The 19,431-nt window shown below is 46.4% G+C and overlaps 1 protein-coding gene across 1 annotated transcript in view; it reads right to left on the bottom strand.

Moving 5' to 3' along the window:
• The window catches only part of fat2 (FAT atypical cadherin 2), a 65,621-nt gene that overhangs the window by 8,577 nt on the left and 37,613 nt on the right, over nucleotides 1-19,431 (bottom strand). The window contains exons 17-25 of the mRNA XM_080502261.1: nucleotides 17,669-18,058; nucleotides 13,314-13,525; nucleotides 11,492-11,629; nucleotides 11,255-11,398; nucleotides 7,899-8,096; nucleotides 7,224-7,824; nucleotides 6,940-7,140; nucleotides 4,836-4,993; nucleotides 648-1,086 (exon numbers count right to left, since the gene is read on the bottom strand). Of these exons, the coding sequence (XP_080358387.1) occupies nucleotides 648-1,086; nucleotides 4,836-4,993; nucleotides 6,940-7,140; nucleotides 7,224-7,824; nucleotides 7,899-8,096; nucleotides 11,255-11,398; nucleotides 11,492-11,629; nucleotides 13,314-13,525; nucleotides 17,669-18,058 (2,481 nt within the window). The remainder of the gene's footprint in view (nucleotides 1-647; nucleotides 1,087-4,835; nucleotides 4,994-6,939; nucleotides 7,141-7,223; nucleotides 7,825-7,898; nucleotides 8,097-11,254; nucleotides 11,399-11,491; nucleotides 11,630-13,313; nucleotides 13,526-17,668; nucleotides 18,059-19,431) is intronic.

The raw sequence follows: 19,431 nt of genomic DNA, 5'->3' as shown, positions 1-19,431 counted from the left end.
ATATGGTCGAGGAAAAAAAAGGGAACCAATCAGAGGTCCTGAGGAACATCGTCTAAAGTCAGGTTGGGATCGGCTCCAGAAACTGGGTGGCGCGGTGGAAAAGTTCAATTGCGTGTCCATGAATTACCGTCTCCTTCTCAATGTTTCTCTTACATAAATTAGGCTATAACTTTATTCTGAAAATGAGATATTATTCTTAATTTGATTCATGAAACTCAACATATCTCCCACTTCAATTCCTAAATCTGTGATTAAATGCAAAATTAAATTAAATTAAATTAAATTAAATTAAATTGTAAAATAATAATTAATTAAACAAATAAATATTATTATTATTATTATTATTAATAATAAAATAATTATTATTATTATAATAATCTGAAATTGGGCTAAATGTAACATTTTTCTGAAGCTTTTAATTTGTAGTTCCAACCTTATTCTCAATATATTGAATTCAGTCTCAACATTTCAATTCAAATCTAAAATATGTCACTTTAATCGGAAAGCCGACTCTAAATCCTGAAAACTCGTTCCCTCGTTTAAAAAAAAAAAAATTACAATCAACTTCTCGTTTAGAATTTCATTGAAATGTCATTCTTCGTTTGTTTAAAAAACAATGATGAAACAACTTTTATCAACTGGCTCACCTCCGGTTTCGTCCTCGGTGCAGATCCCTCCGTTCAGGCAGGGGGCGCCGTCACAGGCTCCTCCCCCTCTGCAGCACTGGTACTCCCCGAACACCCTCCGGCTGCCTGGCCCCGCCCACTCTGAGCTGTCGCCCACCGTGATTGGCTGCCCGTTGAGCTGCAGGCCCTCCAGACAGCCGGTGAACTTGTGGGCGGAGTCAGCGGGGGCGAAGAGCAGAGCGCCGTGGGAGTGCAGCATGCGGCAGGGCGGGATGGCGATGGCGAGGGCGGCGGCGGCGGCGGGGGGCAGGCGGTCGGCCGTCAGCCTGACGGAGGAGGCGCTGACCTCCAGCAGCAGGCGGTGCCAGCGGCCGTCAGACAGGCGGGGGGAGGGGAGGAGCAGCGAGCTGGGGGCTCCGCCCCCACAGGAGAAGGAGAAACTCAGCGCGCCGTTGGTCAGCTGAGGAGGGAAGACACGTCCAGTCAGGAACAAACCGACCAATCAGGAGCTCAGAAACAAAAAGCTTCTCAAGTCAGAAATACAGAAAACAAAAGGTCAACAAACTCAATTTCTCTACGTTGTTGCTGAATATGTAGTGCTGTTGATGTTGCTGTTGTTGCCACGTTGCTGTTGTTGCTGTGTTGCTGAATATGTAGTGCTGTTGATGTTGCTGTTGTTGCTGCGTTGCTTTTGTTGCCGCATTGCTGTTGTTGCCGAGTTGCTGAATATGTAGTGCTGTTGATGTTGCTGTTGATGTTGCTGTTGATGTTGCTGTTGTTGCTGCGTTGCTGTTGTTGCCGCGTTGCTGAATATGTAGTGCTGTTGATGTTGCTGTTGTTGCTGCATTGCTGTTGTTGCTGCGTTGCTGTTGTTGCCGCATTGCTGTTGTTGCCGAGTTGCTGAGTATGTAGTGCTGTTGATCTTGCTGTTGACGTTGCTGTTGTTGCTGCGTTGCTGTTGTTGCCGAGTTGAGGTGTTACCATGTTGCTGAATATACAGTGTTGCTGATGTTATCAGGTACATCATGTTGCTGAATTTGCTGTCTTGCTATTACTTAAATTAAATTGTTGCTATGTTGAGTTGTTGAATTGTTGCCGTCATTGCCTGGTTGAGTTGTTGCCAAATTTGCAATGTGGTTGATGATGCCATGTTGCTGCTGTTAGTTTTGCCATGTTGGTTTTGTTGCCATGATAAGTTGTTGCTGTTGCCATTTTTGTGAATTTTCCACGTTGCTGCTGTTGCCTTTGTTGCCATGTTCAATCGTTCCCATGTTGCTGTTGTCATTTTACTGAATGTTACATTGGTCTTTATTGCTGTGCTGAGTTGTTGCACTTTTGCTGAATTTGCAGTCTTGTCCATGTTGCCATCTTGCTAAATATGTAGTGTTGCCATGTCACGTAGTTGCTGTGTTGCCTACATTGCTGAAACCTTGCAGGGTTTGTGCCGCTGTTGCTCAAGTCGCTCCTTGGCAGGAGTTGCTGTTGCTCCGGTGTCGCTGTGTCTCTCAGCCCCTCAAGAGTTTGTCCTCAGTGTTGCTGCTGTGGATGTGTTGCTGACGTTGCCAGGTCCCCCCGTGTTGCTGACCCGCTGGTTGCTTATGCGCTGGGTCAGCATTCCCACGAGACGGCAGCTTTGCTTTTCCTCCCTCGTTTGTTAAAAAGCGAGATAAACAAACTCCCGGGCGCCGGACTCCTCCATGAATTATTGATGGAAACGTGTTTGCGTTTCTTTAATCGTTGCTCAACCGTCAGCTTCTCTTTGTTGGGACTTCATTGGCGTTGCGTCATATTTCTTCCCCACCCCCCTCCCCCGACAGATTTGATCTAACTTTAAGATAAACTCGTGTTTAAACACCGACAACAGGTTGCTCCTCTGAAAGACTTCTGTTTATTAAAAGAAAACAAAAAAAAACAAACAACAGCAACAAAAGAAACCCTGTGATGGTCGTAGCAGAAATTTGCGATGTGGCTTTGCGATGTCCGCGTGATGAACGTCGGGTGTTTTGAAGAGACGGGAATGCGCTCTGAAGATTTCACGCCATCAGCAGCGACACGGAGTTCAACTCCTGCGAGACCGACGCCACGCGGCAACTCCGTCTCCGTAAATCAGAGCGCGGCGACGCAAAGAGGCCGCGAGGAACGTTTAGGAACGGCAACGAGCCGGAATCGCCGGAGAGGGTCCAGAACTTCCTGGAAACGTCAACAACATAAACAAACAAAAAAAACGTGTGTGTGTGTGGGTGGGGGAGGGGGTCGACAAAGCGAACAAACAGCGCCTCATATCTCCGGGAAGTTTCTCCGCCATCATCAGAAAGTCCTCTCAGATGACCGCGTTCAGAAATTCCTTGTGAAGCGTCTGGGGCTCACAATGAACGAAGGAAACCTGAGGATTAAAAAAAAAAAAAAAAAAACACCGAACCCCGCTTCTTGATAGAATATTCAGGCCCAGAGCGTTGAGGTGTCACGCAAACGAGGGGAGCCGCTCACGTCAATATCGAGACGCGTTCAGAGAATTATTCATGTCGCTGCCATTCATTATTCTCTTTCAGAAATGTGGAACCGAAGAGGCTGCAGCTCCCTCGACAGTCCAACACACACACACAAAAAAATAAAAAAAACAACCCAGGATGTAAAAGCCTGCAGACGCCGCCGCTGGGAAAAGGCCAACGTGTGACGCACGTGCAGATCGGCTGGAGGGAGAAATTGCAACGAGTAGGAACTGAGATCAGAGTGCGATATGAAACACGGCTGAAATGCCGATCTGATTTGTGTTTCGACGAATAAACTCATAAATTCATTGAGAGAAATGGAGTTCGTATGAAAGCCCTGCTCGGATCACGTTTTCAACTTCTGTTTTTGGGTGCGACGGCGCTCGTGGACACTAATATTCAACTTTTTGAAAATGTCTCCCTGGGTGCAACTTTTTGAAAATATCTTCCAAGGTGCAACTTTTTGAAAATGTCTCCCGGGTACAACTTTTTGAAAATTTCTCCCCAGGTGCAACTTTTTGAAAATATCTTCCAAGGTGCAACTTTTTGAAAATGTCTCTCTGGGTGCAACTTTTTGAAAATGTCTCCCGGGTACAACTTTTTGAAAATATCTTCCAAGGTGCAACTTTTTGAAAATGTCTCCCAGGGTGCAAAGAAGAACAGTCGTGTCACGAGTCCCAGTCCAGATTCTCCTGGGACTCTGTACTTTTATTTTGACAGTCACCATCATAACAATCCAACTTGATCGTCTGTCCACTAGAATGTCCTCCTGCTGTTAATGTTTATTCCGTATTGTTCTTGAGGGTGTGGTTTCATTACAGAAACAAAACAGCGCCAACTCGTGGCCTGGCATGTTAACTACATCGTTTTCAGCCTTCCTGTCATTTCCGAAACAAAAATAAAATGCAAAAATGACATGTTTTCACTTTAAATGTTTTTAAACGGGGCCTTAAATCTTAAAAAGTCACATCCCAGTGTTTTCATAATTAGTGTCTCTATTGGAATGCAAGAGATTATTATTATTATTATTATTTTACTTTCTTCTAGTACTGTGAAAACGACAGCATTTTTTAAACAAAACATGCCCAAACCTTTGTAAAAATGTACACACAAATCAGATGTGATGAACCGTTTATGTGTGGCGCAATGGCCTCCTTAGCCTTCATTGTTTTAACATTGATTATGGGTGACACCTTTAATACGTTTCACCAAGAAATTTGGAGGAACAGAAACGCATTTTAATTTGAAACGTTGTCGCATAAACCGGTTCTGAGACCCCGAGCTGTTAAATCTCACGTAGAAGTTGAAGGGAATGATTTGGAATCACAATTCAAACAAACGAGTTCTGTTCTTTAAAAAAAATGAATAAAAATGTGCGTTTTGATAATAAAATAGCAGAAAGTAAACGGCGGTGGCTGGAGGAGCGACGTGAGCTCAGAATGTGTGTGAATGTGTGTCAACACCCGTCAGCTGTCAGGTAGAAAACCTGACGGGCGACGAAACGCTGACATTTCTGGCGGCGTGACGTCGGTACGAGACGTTATCTCCACAGCGCCGCTGGACTGAATTATGCTCGCAGATTTTTTTTAATCAGTCAGCTGATAAACGTGTGTAAAAGAACAGTGAGAGGATCAGCGACTGAAAGCCGTTCTGATCTTTGACCCCCGGTCAAACAAAAAACAAAACGATGCGTTCGAGGTCGGCTGGGGCTTTTGAGTACCTGCAATGCTCCCCAGTCTTTGCTGCCGTTGGTGGACATGATGACGCCGTTCTGCCGGAAGGTCCTGAAGCTCAGGGAGAGGTTGAAGCTCTGGGTGTCCTCGTCCATCCCGTGGAGATACCTGAGGTAAGAGGAGGCCTCCAACCCGATGGCTGACTCTGAAACGCAGCGAGCGGCGAGTGAGATCAGGCTTTGAACAGAAAAACCCGGGTTTCACTTCCAGAGACTGTGTAATTAATAATTCCGTGTGAAAAATCCGCTAATAAACTGAAACTGTAATCACTGCTGTGGGCTGAACATCGTTGATTTTCCAATTCGCAAATTCTAGAGATTAAAAAAAAAAAAAAATCGCTGAGTCAGCGTTTCCCAAAGGAGGATCTGTTTGTTAGTTTAAATAAAGAAGTGGACAAAGTGGAATAAATGCATAAGTAAACCGCGCGTGTGTGTGTGTGTGTGTGTGTGTGTGTGTGTGTCTTTTGATGAGCTTTTTGACTTTTTGTTTAATTTATATGAAATGTGATCTATCATCCAGCTATATGTAATCTGTCTGTGTTCAGGGGGGGGATTTACATTTGATCCTAAACTATGCTGTGAACCACGGTGAACATAAATTCTGAGGCGAGATGTTTGAACTCCAAGACTTGTAAAGTCAAACAGTAAAATAACATTTTACTGGCAATCTTTATGTCATTTATCACTTGAAACCAGTTGAAAATGTATTTTAGTTCATGATTCCCTATTACAGCGAGAAGAACTCATCAAAGCTGTGATCAGAGGAAAGACATTTAGTGAGTCTCTCTGTCGTGACCCAGCTCGATGAAGTCGCTGCAGAGACATGCGTGCAAAGTCTGAATCCACCATCTTGAAGATTTGAATCGAGGATGAGAGGAATCTGCAGATCTGGGAACAAAGTGTACGTCTCTTCTGTCATTTTTTTTTATCGATACTTCTGTTGGTAGGGATTACTCCGTGGCTGCGGACCTCAGAACATCAGACGGATGAGGGTGATAAAAGAAAGAACCGCTGGCTTTAGAGTCTCTGTGATGTGGGGAGGAGGAGGGGGATTAAAAAATCCTCCACACCGGTAGAGAAGAATCCGTCCCACACTGGCTTCCTCAGACTCGGGACGAATTCCTGGCAGGAATGATAACAGGATAACAGCGGAGGCTCAGACGTCCCGCAGGCTGGAGATGCTTTAGCGAGAGCAGATCCGGCCCCCTGATCTGCTCTCGGTGAGGAGAAATGTGGGAGATTCACGGTCTGACGGTGTTTGAAACAACACAACAGCCTCACTGGAAGAAACGTCCCTCATCGAAAGACGGAACCGACGCCTCCGAACTGAAACTAACCAAAAGACGTAAATACGGGCCTGATCGCCAGTTTTGATCATCTCTAATACTGAAATATGAGGTTTATAAACACCAATCCTGTTTGTGTAGTTCATGTGTACTGGAGAGGCGGTCGTATGCTGGAGCCTTCAAGGCTGTTGGAGGTGTTGCGTACGTCGTTTGCATATCTAGTGTGAACCAGGCGGAATGGCATTCATTAAGTACTGTTACGACTGCAGTTGTATATGTATGGCTTTTTTTTCTTTCTTTCTTTCTGCGCCCTGTGTGCTTCTCCCTCATGTGTAGGGGATGCAAATAAGGCTGCGCCGTACCGAGGACACGATTGGCTGAACTACCGGAGAACGCGGCTGGACGTCACAGGTCGGTACTCGTTCCTTTCAAAAAAGTGGTATGACGAACCTCTACTGATCTAGAGATAGTAGAAGAAGAAAAATGTACCATGTCTATAGAAAATACTGTAGAGAGGATCCAGAGATCAGTGCAAAGTGTTACTGAAAAACAAACCCTGAAAGTAATACGGGTAAATAAATGCTCACAACACAGGAGCTGAGTTTCTAACATCCACTTTTGCTCTCCCGTTTTATGCAGCAAGGTCAGGGAACAGCTGATGTGAGGTGAGCGGCAGATGAAGTTGAATATATCAGAGTCAAACTCCCACGGCTCTCTGGCGGCTCTCACACCGATTCGTCCTCATTTCACTCCATTAAAGACGGAGGGATCTGATGGAACACACAGGAGGGGACGGGTCCACGTACCGTTACAGGGACAGACGCTCTCCCAGGTGTGCAGCGGCGTGATGTAATCTGCCCTGGCCGTGGTGAAACGACTCAGACGGTCTCCCGACAGCCGCACGGCGTTCCTGCAGCCTCGTGGAGGGCAGCCGCCGCCCAGGCAACCGTTGTGGTTCAGCCTGACGACGCTGAGGCCCAGAGGCTCCTCCAAATCCGATATGACACCTTAAAAGACACGGACGTCAGCCCTCGCCAACCAGAAATCGACAAGACGAGAGCGGGACGGGAGACGAAGCGACGCGGCCGACCTGCGATCCTGCTGGCGGGCAGTGGCTGGACGGCTCCGCTCGGGGGTCTCCACACCAGCAGGGCGTCCAGGGCGGAGGCGTCGGGGCGCCGCTGCAGCCCGGCCAGGTGCAGCTCCTGGCGGGGGGCCTCCAGGGCCTGGCCCAGGCTGCGCTGCAGGCCCTTCCAGTGGTCGGCCAGGAACTCCTCGGCCGTCAGCCCGGCCAGCCGCAGCGTCAACCCCGAGTCCAGCGTCCGCTGGTCGGCCGCCCACACGTGAACCCGGACCGCCGTCCGCACGTTGAACTTGCCGTCGCTCACGCTGACGTTGAGCGAGTAGGAGCCCCCCGGCAGGTTCTCGTCGGCCCAGATCCTCCCGTCCGCCGTGTCGATGGAGAACCTCTTCCCCGCCGGGGTCTCCGACAGCAGCCGGTAGCTCAGCACGTCGTGCGGGTCCTGGTCCGAGGCGTGCAGCCGGCCCACCGCCCGGTGGGAGAACGGCCCCCCGGGGGTGGTGATGAAGACCTCCAGGGGCACCACAGAGGGCGGGTACCGGCTCTGCTCGGTGACGTTGACGCTGACCACACAGATGGAGGAGAGAGGAGGGTGTCCGCTGTCCGTCACCTGAGGAAAGACGCGTGAGACACAGCGAAAAACCACGGAGAAAGCAGCGGCGGCGGCGGCGGCGGCGCTCCCACCTGTATCTTCAGCCGATGCTGCGGCCGGACCTTCCTCCTGAGAGGCGAGGACAGAGACAGCAGACCTCCCTGGTCCACGTGGAAGCGGCGGTCCTCGTTGCCGCTGACGATGAAGAAGGAGAAAGGCGGGCCGTTGGCGGGCGTGTCCCTGTCCGTCACCACCAGCTGCAGCACGCCGCTGCCTACGGACTCGCCCTCCTGGTGGGTAGAGGGGCGGGAGTTACCGGGGTTCAGTGGAGGGGCTCTAATGCAGAGCCCTGTGGTACACCACTGCTTGGCCAGGAGCCTGGCTGAGGCCTGCTGCCCGTGTTAGTGAGATAATGAGCTGATGGAGGTTCGAACTTGCTCTTGGTTTCCTCGGAACCAGGATCTACTGTGGGGGGTCTGCCTGCAATTGATCAAGTTTTGGGATCAATCCTGTGACAGCAGGAAGCGGATTTGACCGAAAATCGCAGTGTTTTTGGAAGACTTGAGACACGTTGCCATTGCGCAACCGACTTCTTCCCAACTGCATGCAGCCAGTTTGGCCGGGTCCCGGATGTGTGGCACAAAACTTTGGAAAGAACTGAGAACTGAATTTGTATGGAGAAAAGTGAGGATGAATTAGATTCATTTTGCCATGTTTAAATTTGATCGTGACGCATTGGTTTAAATATTCAAACCAATGGACTCAATGTCTCAGATTCGGATTTTAAGCGTTTAAAGTCGCTTCCCGCCGACACAGCAGTCGTCCCATCATAAATCTGAAGGTCCCAGGAAGGTGTCGGCACCATGTTTTCATGACTTCCGTCACTTCTGAAAGTCCGTCAGGCACTTCAGCCGAGAGATTCACGACAGCGAACACAATAACTTTCCCTCCATCTGCCTCATCTCATCACACTCTGATTCACCGCAGCCGAACGAGGAGCTGATTTGTCTGCGGGACAGATGTTCTCCTTGAGAAAAAAAACCTGGTTAGGAGAGACAGTTAGTCAAACCGAGACATGAATCTGATCCAACGAGGTGCAGAAACTGAACACAGATGTTGTTTTATCGCAGGAGGAAACCGTCGTGGAGGTTCTGTTAACGGCTGGCAGCTCGTCCGATAAAAGCTGTCTGTGTGTTTATAGCATGTTTATAGCGCCTCTCAACTGTTTTGTTGCTGCATCAGTAGTTTTTGTATTTGAAGAAGCACTGACATTCCCCCCCAATTCCTCTCTTCTATCACTTCCCCTCTCTCTCTCTCTACCTCCCTCCACCCGAACCAGGGTCTGTTTCTCGCCAACGACCCAAATCAAGGTTTGTATCTCCCCCCAATCCATCTCTCTGTCTATCCTATCCTTTCCTCTCATCTATCCCCTCAACCCAACCGGGCAGTAGAAAAGCCTGAGTCTGGTTTCTGCAAAAAAGTTTCTTCCCGTTAAAAAGGGAGTTTTTCTTTCCACAGTTGCTCGTGTGGATTCGTTGGGTTTTTCTCTTTTCTCTGTTAAAAGCACAGAGAAACGACTGTGTTGTATTTGGTGAATTGAATTAGCAGAAAGAGCATCTTCTTCAAACAAATGGATGTAATATCAACTATATATCCAGATGATAGAGCATCTTCCTCCCAACTCAGTGCCTTCAGTCATTTCAGTGAACCAGCCATTAAAATAAACTTTAACCAAGTGTCTGGGAAAAAAAGTAACTGACAGCAATTGTTAAGTTGGCAGAGTTTTAGTGAATGAGCTCTCTCTCGCTCTCTCTCTCTCTCTCTCTCTCTTTCTCCCTCCCTCTCTCTCTCTCGCTTTGTCTCTCTCTCCCTCCCTCTCTCCCTCTCTCTCTCTCCCTCTCTCTCTCTCTCTCCCTCCCTCTCTCTCTCTCTCCCTCTCTCTCTCTGTCTCTCTCCCTCTCTTTCTCTCTCTCTCTCTGTCTCTCTCCCTCTCTCTCCCTCTCTCTCTCTGTCTCTCTCTCCCTCTCTTTCTCTCTCCCCCCTCTCTCTCTCTCACTCTCTCCCTCTCTCTAATTTCACACCACCTGTTACTGCATGCTCTGCACTCTTCCCACAAATTCTCAGCTGAGTCTCTTTTAAAACGGTTCTGATATTAATTTCCTCGCAGTGCGTCCTCTCTGGGGCGCTCTCGGCTGATTTATGATGAGCGGGCGGTTTCTCACTCGCTCCCCGGGGCCCCTTTTGTTGATGCGGCGCTTTCGAAGAGGATGTTCCTCCAACACCGCCGACATTTGTGTGTGTGTGTGTGTGTGTGTGTGTGTGTGTGTGTGTGTGTGTGTGTGTGTGTGTGTGTGTGTGTGTGTGTGTGTGTGTGTGTGTGTGTGTGTGTGTGTGTGTGTGTGTGTGTGTGCATCATCACTGTGTGGTTTTTAATTTGAGGAGCCGCTCAGGCGACGTTATAACAGACCACCTCTGTGTGACTTCGGCTTCACGTGGCGTGAAAAACACTGGGATTTGTGCAGCAGAGACTGAATCTCTGGGAGACACGGAGACACAGCGAGTGTTTTCAAAAGATGTTCGCACACCGTGACTCTCGACTCACGGGGGCTGAACAACTCGCATTCGTGTACATCCCCCGTACTCCAGCAGTCGCTCACAAGTTTCTTAACGGGAGAATCTCGACACACTCTTCTTCTCCTCCGAAGTGAAAATGATTCAAATCCTTCGGAGGTTAGAATGAGTAAATATGAATCCTTTTTAATGAAAATTGAAACGGCGTAACCACAAAGTGACACAATGAGGAAATAAATGTCACACAAAACCAGCAGGAACATAAAACAATAGACTAATGATAAGACGAAAGTCAAGATTTAAATTGACTAAATGGGTTGAAATGCAACCAAACAGTCTTTTTTTTATGATGAAGAAAAAGACGAACAAGTAGAACAAGAACAAGAACAAGAACAAGAACAAGAACAAGAACAAGAAGAACAAGAACAAGAACAAGAGGAACAAGAAGAAGAAGAAGAAGAGCTAGAACAAGAATAAGAACAAGAGCAAGAACAAGAACAAGAAGAAGAGGAAGAACAAGAAGAAGTACAACAAGAACAAGAAGAAGAACAAGAACAAGAAGAACAAGAACAAGAACAAGAAGAAGAACTAATTCGTGAAAAATGTCCATATTATTCACTCATTGACAATTCCAGTATAAATTGTCATTTTGCAATATTTGCTGAGTCATGACCTGCCCTACTCTGCCTCTGATTGGCTCGTAAATATTAACATTGATCAATCAAATCAGCGAATGCAGTGAGTGTGAGCACAGTTAGAATATGATGAGTCATGGAAATGGGTTTATGCAATGCTGACTGAAAAATAAGTAAATCTATACCGTGTTCCCACATGTGCTCTGGCCGGTGTGGGTTGTGGTGTTGGAGTCTGGACTGACCTGCAGCAGCAGACTGTGGGCGACCTGAGAGAAGACGGGCGGGTTGTCGTTGACGTCGGTGACGGTGATGGTGACGAGGACGGCGGAGGACAGAGGGGGGTCGCCTTCGTCGGCCGCCTGCACCGTCAGGGAGTAGTGAGGGATCTGCAAGAGGGGGAGACGCTCGACACGTTAGCTTGGACTCGCATGTTCCGTCTGGAGGTTTTTCTCTTCCAGCTCCAACGGGGGAGTCTCCACCTCCTCTCGGTCCAGAGCGGTGCGGACGCTGATCTCGCCGCTGCGAGGGTGGATGGCGAACTGCTGCTGGAGGTCTCCGCTCACGATGGCGTAGCGCAGAAAGTTGTTCACGGGGCCGTCCTGGTCGCTGGCTGTTACCTGGAGGAGGAGGTTAGAGGTCAGAGGTCACAGGTCACAGGTCACACTATGGCTGGGTGGAGAATCAAACGTGACTCAGTAAAAAAAAAAAAAAATTCTGTGAACAATTCCTCACCATCACCGGAGATCATGAACCAGGAAAGCATAAAATATTTAAATAAAACAAACAGTAAGTGATATTTGTAATTAAATCCTCCTTGATTTTCCCTCCATTTTAATATAGGCTCACAGGAGCTGCATTCAGAAATCTGCTGTGTCTGTGTGAGCTGGACTGGCTACGCCCACACACGCCCATTTAATGGGAAGAGGAGGAAGGACTTCCTCTCGTGGCGCCATGTGCCAGAGCAGAGCTGCCTGTTTCAAGGTATAGGGACGATTAGTACTGTTGGAAAACCATTAGAAACTCAATTCTGCATAATATTCCCTATTGAAATACATCATTCTAAGTCGTTATTGTTTTATATAATCGTATGGTTATTCTTATTCTCATTCTAACCCCTACAAATAGACTGGCGTTGATAACAGAGCAGCTGTCCTGTGTTCAATTTCCTGTGCTGACAGAAACACAGCTCAGCTCATTTAAAGACAGTTCACCAGCAACACGTCTCCGTTCACAGGATGGAAACACAGAAACAAAACAGATTACAGAGAAACATGTCAGATATGAAACTGTTAGATTACAGACTCGTCATGCGGCTGCTGGGCTGGAACACTGCTGACTTATCTCTGCCCACAGGCTGTGTGTGTGTGTGTGTGTGTGTGTGTGTGTGTGTGTGTGTGTGTGTGTGTGTGTGTGTGTGTGTGTGTGTGTGTGTGTGTGTGTGTGTGTGTGTGTGTGTGTGTGTGTGTGTGTGTGTGTGTGTGTGTGTGTGTGTGTGTGTGTGTGTGTGAGCCGTATAGTAGCAATTTGTCCTTCATTAAAATTCCTCCTTGAAAACACATTTAATTTAAACTCGAACAGATTCCTTATGTTTCACTGTCTGTGATGTATGAAGGTGTGGTTGTACTCAGGTATTCATCACAAAGTAATCTAATTACTGTAACCTTGACTTCAGTAGTGTGTGTGTGTGTGTGTGTGTGTGTGTGTGTGTGTGTGTGTGTGTGTGTGTGTGTGTGTGTGTGTGTGTGTGTGTGTGTGTGTGTGTGTGTGTGTGTGTGTGTGTCTGCAGCTGGATGAGCTGAAGGAAACAGATGTAAACGATCAATTGCGAGTCTGAGAGGTTCAATGAGAAACAACATGAGAAACAAGGAGAGGACGGAGAAACGTTCATGGATGGATGGATGGATGGATGACATATGGTTGGCTGGCTAGATGGATGGATGCGTGGACAGACTGACGGTTGAATGGACGGATGTACGGTTGAATGGACGGACAGACGGACGGATGGATGGATGGATGGATGGATGAATGGATGGATGGATGGATGGATGGATGGATGGATGACATACGGTTCGCTGGCTGGATGGATGGATGCGTGGACAGACTGACGGTTGAACGGATGGATGGATGGATGGATGGATGGACGGATGGACAAATGGATGGACGGACAGACAGACAGACAGACAGACAGACAGACAGACAGACGGACGGACGGACGGACGGACGGACGGACGGACGGACGGACGGATGGATGGATGGACTGATGAACAAATGGATGGACGGACAGACAGATGGATGTATTACCTTCAGCACCAGGCTGCCGGGCGTCAGGTCTTCGGGGATCAGGGCGCTGTAGTCGCCGCGGCCGAACGTTGGCGTGTTGTCGTTGACGTCGGTCACGTTGATCATCACCGTGGTGACGTCGGTGATGGACGACCTTGAACGACTGCCCTCCACAGACAGGAAGTAGTGGCGGGAAACCTCATAGTCCAGAGGGTGGATGAGCGTCAGCAGACCTGAGAGGCCACACGGCGAAGACGTGACTGTTAGATTTGGCTGACATATGATAAAAAAAAAAAGACTGAATATAATCAATTGTAGCTTCAATTGGAAAACTTTTTAGAATAACTGTCATTAACTGATTACAAGTTAATTTTGTAGCCCATACCACTATCGGTTTATTGTCCATTGCATCCCTCATTGCATAAGATAATATCATTCTTCACTTTGTTGTTGTCTTTTGGGTTTTTTTTGCACTGACAGTATGTGAAGAGTTTTGTTTTTTTATCGTATCATTAAATAAAAATTTACTCAAGGAGCATGTCATAAACTTCAACGACTTTCATGGGTTACATCTGGTCTCACTCCACTTCTTTTAATCACATTTTTTCACACACCAAGTAATCTGAGGTTGATGCTCAGTGGAGTTATGAAACACTGAGCCCTTATGGGTTAGGGTTAGGGTTAGGAGGAAGTACTTACTTTAAATCTCAACAAGCCTTTGCATTAACAGTAGAGGGCGCATTAACACACTTTTAAATTAGGACCCAGACTCTTAAAGACAAGCAGTCTTTTTTTTTTTTTATCTTAGCAAGACTATTTCATTACAGACCTGGACCAATTAAAACCAAACCAGAGCCAGACTCTGAAAGACAAGCAGACTCTTTAAACATGATCCTGTCTCTTTAAATTACACCCAGAATCTTTACGTTATGCCCAAATTCCTTATATTGATATTTATATATATTATTCTTCACACACTTTCTGAAAACTTAAGCACACATGTAGCTTTCTTAACAAATACCCTATGTTTTTAAAACAGGGTTTTCCAAAACAGGTCAAGGCTCTTTAAATCTCACCAAGACTTGTGAAACTCTTTAAAAGAGAGCACAGTAAGATTGCTGATCCAGAATCAGTAAACCCCACCTGGACTCCTTAAATGAGACGGGGACTTTTTTTCCTTTTCTTTTCTTTTCTTTTTTTAAACAGCAGTAATCTATTCTTTCAGCCGCTATAAGAGTGTGTGTGAGTGTGTGTCGGGCAGCCAGCCAGGCCTCATTAAGACAACAGGACCCAGCAGCTCCTTCCCTTCACCTAAGTTATCACCTCTTTAGGCTTCTGCTGTCAGGAAGTTGGCTGATCTCCAATTGTTCTCTTTTATCTACCTCTGTTCGTCCGACACTATTATTCTATGTGTGTGTGGTGTGAGCTTGAGGTGTTACAACAGGTACTTTACGTCACTGGATGTACACAGTGTGACAGAGGCTCCGATTTCAACCGGTAAGGAAAAGAAAACATTTGTACAGAGACACGTTGAAGAAAACACATTAAAGAAAACACAAATAAGCACAACAAGAGCCTTTGTTTAAAAAAAAAATTGCAAATACTGTATTTAAGAGCTTCTTAACCAGTGTTTCTCTTCAAAGTGTAAACCAAAATAATGTATGAATCCAAACACCCCTTGTGGCTGTGGAATTCTTTTCTAATCCCAAGCTTTTAATTATCGATAACAAGTTAATTATTTGTAATGAGTTGCTGATATTTATCCGACCACAGTCTTTAAACTTCAGCGTAACTACTGCGAAACTGTTCCTATGAAACTCTGACCTCAGCATGTTTGAGGTTTGAGCTGGAGGTTTTTCTGAAACCTATTATTTACCTGGGAGAGTGAAGGTGTGGCTCCTGCTCATCATTTCATTCACTGCCTTTGTGAAGCTTAACCTTTTGTAAGACGCGCAATTAAATACGGTATTTGGAGAGTCACATGCCTCCCTGCCGACAGCTTCATCCGCTTCATAAGTTGGTTCTTTCTAGTTTCTATAAACCCGGTTTACAAAGTCACCAATCAATATTACTCCGTATTCATTAACCTACCTACTTCCCATTTAGCTAATTACTTTTTTATCCATTCACCAACCAACCTACTGAGGCACTCTGCTACTCTCTTACTTACGTAATTACCAACCAAACAATCAACTCACCAACCAACCAACACACCAACCAACCAACCAACAAACACACCAACAAACAAATCACCAAGCAACTAACCAACTCACCAACCAACCAACCAACACACCATTATGCTTTACTCAGACAGTTTAGTTGAAAGTGTTATTTAGACACTTAAAACGAGTAGATTAAACGGGTTAAATGTGTTAGTTACTTGGTTTGTTAGTTAGACAAGTTCAGTAAGTTAGGCATGTTTAACAGGTTAGTTCAATAGGTTACACACATTTGATTGGCTAGTTAAACATGTTGAATTGGTTAGTCAACACATGGGTTAGTTAGTCAGAATATTCATGTTAACATGGGTTAATCTAATGGCCAGACACATTAGTTGGCTGTATTGACGAGTTACACACATTCGGCCCCGTTTACACGACAGCGTTTCACGTGACAACACCCAACCCATTGAAAAAAAAAAAAGTTAAAGTAGCGGACACATAGACAACCATGTTGTTAGTCTGCCGGGCCACAGGGGGGAGCTGTTGCTTCAAACCACACAAACTTGTGTGCAGAGAACAAAACGCTATAAACGTATGAGGCTATATGGACTGATAAGGAATCGGATACTATCAGGTTGAGTCTCAACTATTCAACTACCGATATGGAAGACAAATCTAGAAGTCAAACCACTGCAGGTCGGCCATGTTTGCTTACAGGCACATGAGCAGAAGAAACTATTTTCAAAGGGATGTTGTGGTCGTTAAACCCAGTTTTTTTTTTTTTTTTTCCTGAGAGCTGCAGCATGAGAGGACGAAGTTCTGCTGAAAGAGGAAGATTTACTCTTTACAGCGGAGCATCATGGGAGATCTCCAGCAATGACTCAGAGTGGACGTCAGTTATTTTCCTGTGAATCATTGACTGGATGGACCTCAGAACGTCAACATTGGGGACGGTCCCAGAGAGTCGGCGTCCCTCCATCAGAGAAACATAAGGGACGGGTTTAAAGACACAAACAGGAGCGACGCTGAAGAGAGACGGACTCCGTGGCTCTGAGGTGAAACTCACAGACGTCGTGTCCAGTCTGGTGACCGTCTCATGGCCATGACCGCCACCTGACATCTGAGGACGCCTCTCACTCTCTGCTCCCATACAACCCTCATACGTCTCAGTCCGGATCAGTTTGAAACCAAGGTCAAAGAAAACTTAACAAACTCCACAAAATCAATAAAACGAATCACAAAGGGCGCTTTTCTTTCTTTCTTTAAACTTCAAATCCTCCAACAGAGATTCAGAAGAGAAAACATCAAAGAAAGAATAATCAGTCTCCATGAACTCCATGACACACACACACACACACACACACACACACACACACACACACACACACACACACACACACACACACACACACACACACACACACACACACACACACACACAGCAGGGGGCCACTCTGCTCGTCCTCAGCCGTCTGTCTGCCGGGTTTCCTTCACTTCATTTGCCGAGTCGAGTCACACAGCTCCTCTCCTTCTCCATCGATTGGGTTAAAAACCGAGCGACGCCAGTTTTTCAATCCAGTTTTGAACATCCTGTCCTGCACCAGCGCATGCTTTTACGATGTTGTACTTCAACGTCTGTCTCGTTAGAGAAATGGAAAGTTTGTTCTCTGACACTCGAGCAGGGAACCTTCACACTGAAGATCCGACCGCAAAAACTACATGCATTATCTGCACTGGTTTTAGAGTAGACGGGGGTTTTTAACCAGCTATACGTTGAGGTGAGTCTTGGTTTCCGACAGTTTTATACCTTGTTTCACACCAGAGTCAGATTGAGTTTCATGTCTGGTGGGACAGGATAGGACTCACTTCATTGGAACTTAAAACGTCACAGGAGCCAGTACAGGATACAATACACACATTATGAACAGAATACAATAAAAGAACATTAAAAATAACCTACATTAAATATTTGAAGAAACAGCCTGTTCTCAGCAGAGGGACTTTTAGATTGGATGAAATTCAGCACCAAGGCTGATTTGAGGCCACACATTTTGAAGGCAATGCCGTTGGACTGATGAATTCTCCATGAAATTATTGTTTAATTGTATAAAAACACTGGTACGGTAGAGTACTGTAACCCTAAAGTGTGTGTTGTCGTTCTCACAGTCCGCAGACGAGATAAGAGGCTTATTTCTAGCGTGACTTGGGACCGACCTGTCTGACGGTCCATCAGAAAGCGTCGGTCTTCGTTCCCGGACACGATGCGGTACGCGATGGGATCCTGACCGCCGCCGTCCGCGCTCAGCGCTGACACGCTCAGCACCTCCGAGCCCACCGCCGAGGATTCTGGGAGCTGGGCCGTGTACTCCGACCGCAAGAAGACCGGCTGGTAGTCCTCCAGGGAGACCACGTCCACCGTTACCGTGGCCTCGGAGTGGAGCTGTCGAGGCAGGCCGCGGTCGGTGGCCTTCACCTTCAGCTCGAAGGTGGGCGGGGCCTCGGGGGTCAGAGGTCGCTCCAGGCGCAGGATCCCCGAGAATTCGTCCAGTGAGAAGAACCCGAAGTCACCGGACAGCAGGGAGTACCTCACCTCCGAGTTTATGCCTGCGGGAAACAGGAAACAGGAAGTGATTATTTGTATCTGAGTATTTTTCACGTCTTTCACGATTAGTTTTTTTCCTGAGAAAAAAAAAGGCCTAAAAACAGATAATTTTCTATCAACCAGCCGATTTTTTTTTTTTTCTGCACACGTTCAAAATCAGACCAATTGAACACAAACCCACCCAATAAACTCTGGTCCTGCGTTCACACAGCTTTTACTCATCAGTCCAAAGGTTTTGTGCAGTTTCAGTAAAATGAGCTGCTCATAATAATAATAATAATAATAGCAACGCTTACGTAATGAGAAACTTTTAAAACCACATTTGTGGTGAAGAATCAAGTTAAAACTCAGAGAACACAAGACATAAACAACGCAGAGCGACTGAGCTGCAGGATTAAAAAAAAAAAACCTGAACGTTTTTACACGTTGAAACATTTTACTTTGCTTGCTTCACTTTGTATTGTTGAAACTTTTTTTTTGTTCGCGGTTTTTGTTGCCCCAAACCAAACCCTGCAGATTACAGAGAAATGTTGTGAGTCACTGTTGTTTGTGAGAAAGTCGACAAGCCGCCGCGTGAAGGAGCGTCGGCGTTCGTCTGAATCTGTCCGTCGTCGTACAGGAAGCCGCTGTAACGCTCACTGTTCTCCACCAACTACGACTGTTTCACGTTTGTGCTCCGGCCTCCCGCTGCACCAGCCGAGACTTAATCAGCAAACTTTTATAAAGGTCCTCTCTGATATCGTCATCATTCCTTATGCTTCTATTCGTCTCAGCTCCACGCTCACATGATGTAAGGCTTTGACTCTAATCTGATTTTCACCTGAGAACTGAGCGGCGATCAAAGCTAACAAACGGGTGAATTATTCAGAGGCTGCGGACGACGCGAGCTCCACACCGACGAGACTTGGCTGTTCAGCTCAATGGGAGATTAAAGAAGAACACGTGAAAACATGTGTATGGTGGAAACTGCAGTGAGAAGAGCAGCAGAGAGGAAGCAGGTTACTGTGTAAACAGCAGGCGTTCCCAGTGCGACTGCACACGCCGGGAACATTTTATTCAATAACGACTTACAGCACCGACATGTCGGAACCTGATTACCGAAATAAGTAATTCACTTAAAGTGTCCACAGTGGAGAACAGAAGCTGCTGTTTCTCGCCGTTTTACTCTGAACCCAACGTTACCTTTATTACTTGCATTCTCCCTAAACTCTGTTAGAATCACTCAAAAGTCCCATTTTTACACGACGTTTCCAGTGGAAAAAAAACCTTGTTTTTTCATTCTTGTTTCAGAAAATGTTCGCTTTAAGATGGCAACATTTTGAAAACCATTTCCATGGAGATAGCAGAAATGCTGAAATCTATGTAGTTAGCACGT

The sequence above is a fragment of the Blennius ocellaris genome (genome assembly GCF_963422515.1).
Source record: "Blennius ocellaris genome assembly, chromosome: 9".
NCBI classification, from domain to species: domain Eukaryota; kingdom Metazoa; phylum Chordata; class Actinopteri; order Blenniiformes; family Blenniidae; genus Blennius; species Blennius ocellaris.
The sequence above is the reverse complement of the archived record's forward strand: the minus strand, read 5'-3'. Positions and strand labels throughout refer to the sequence as shown.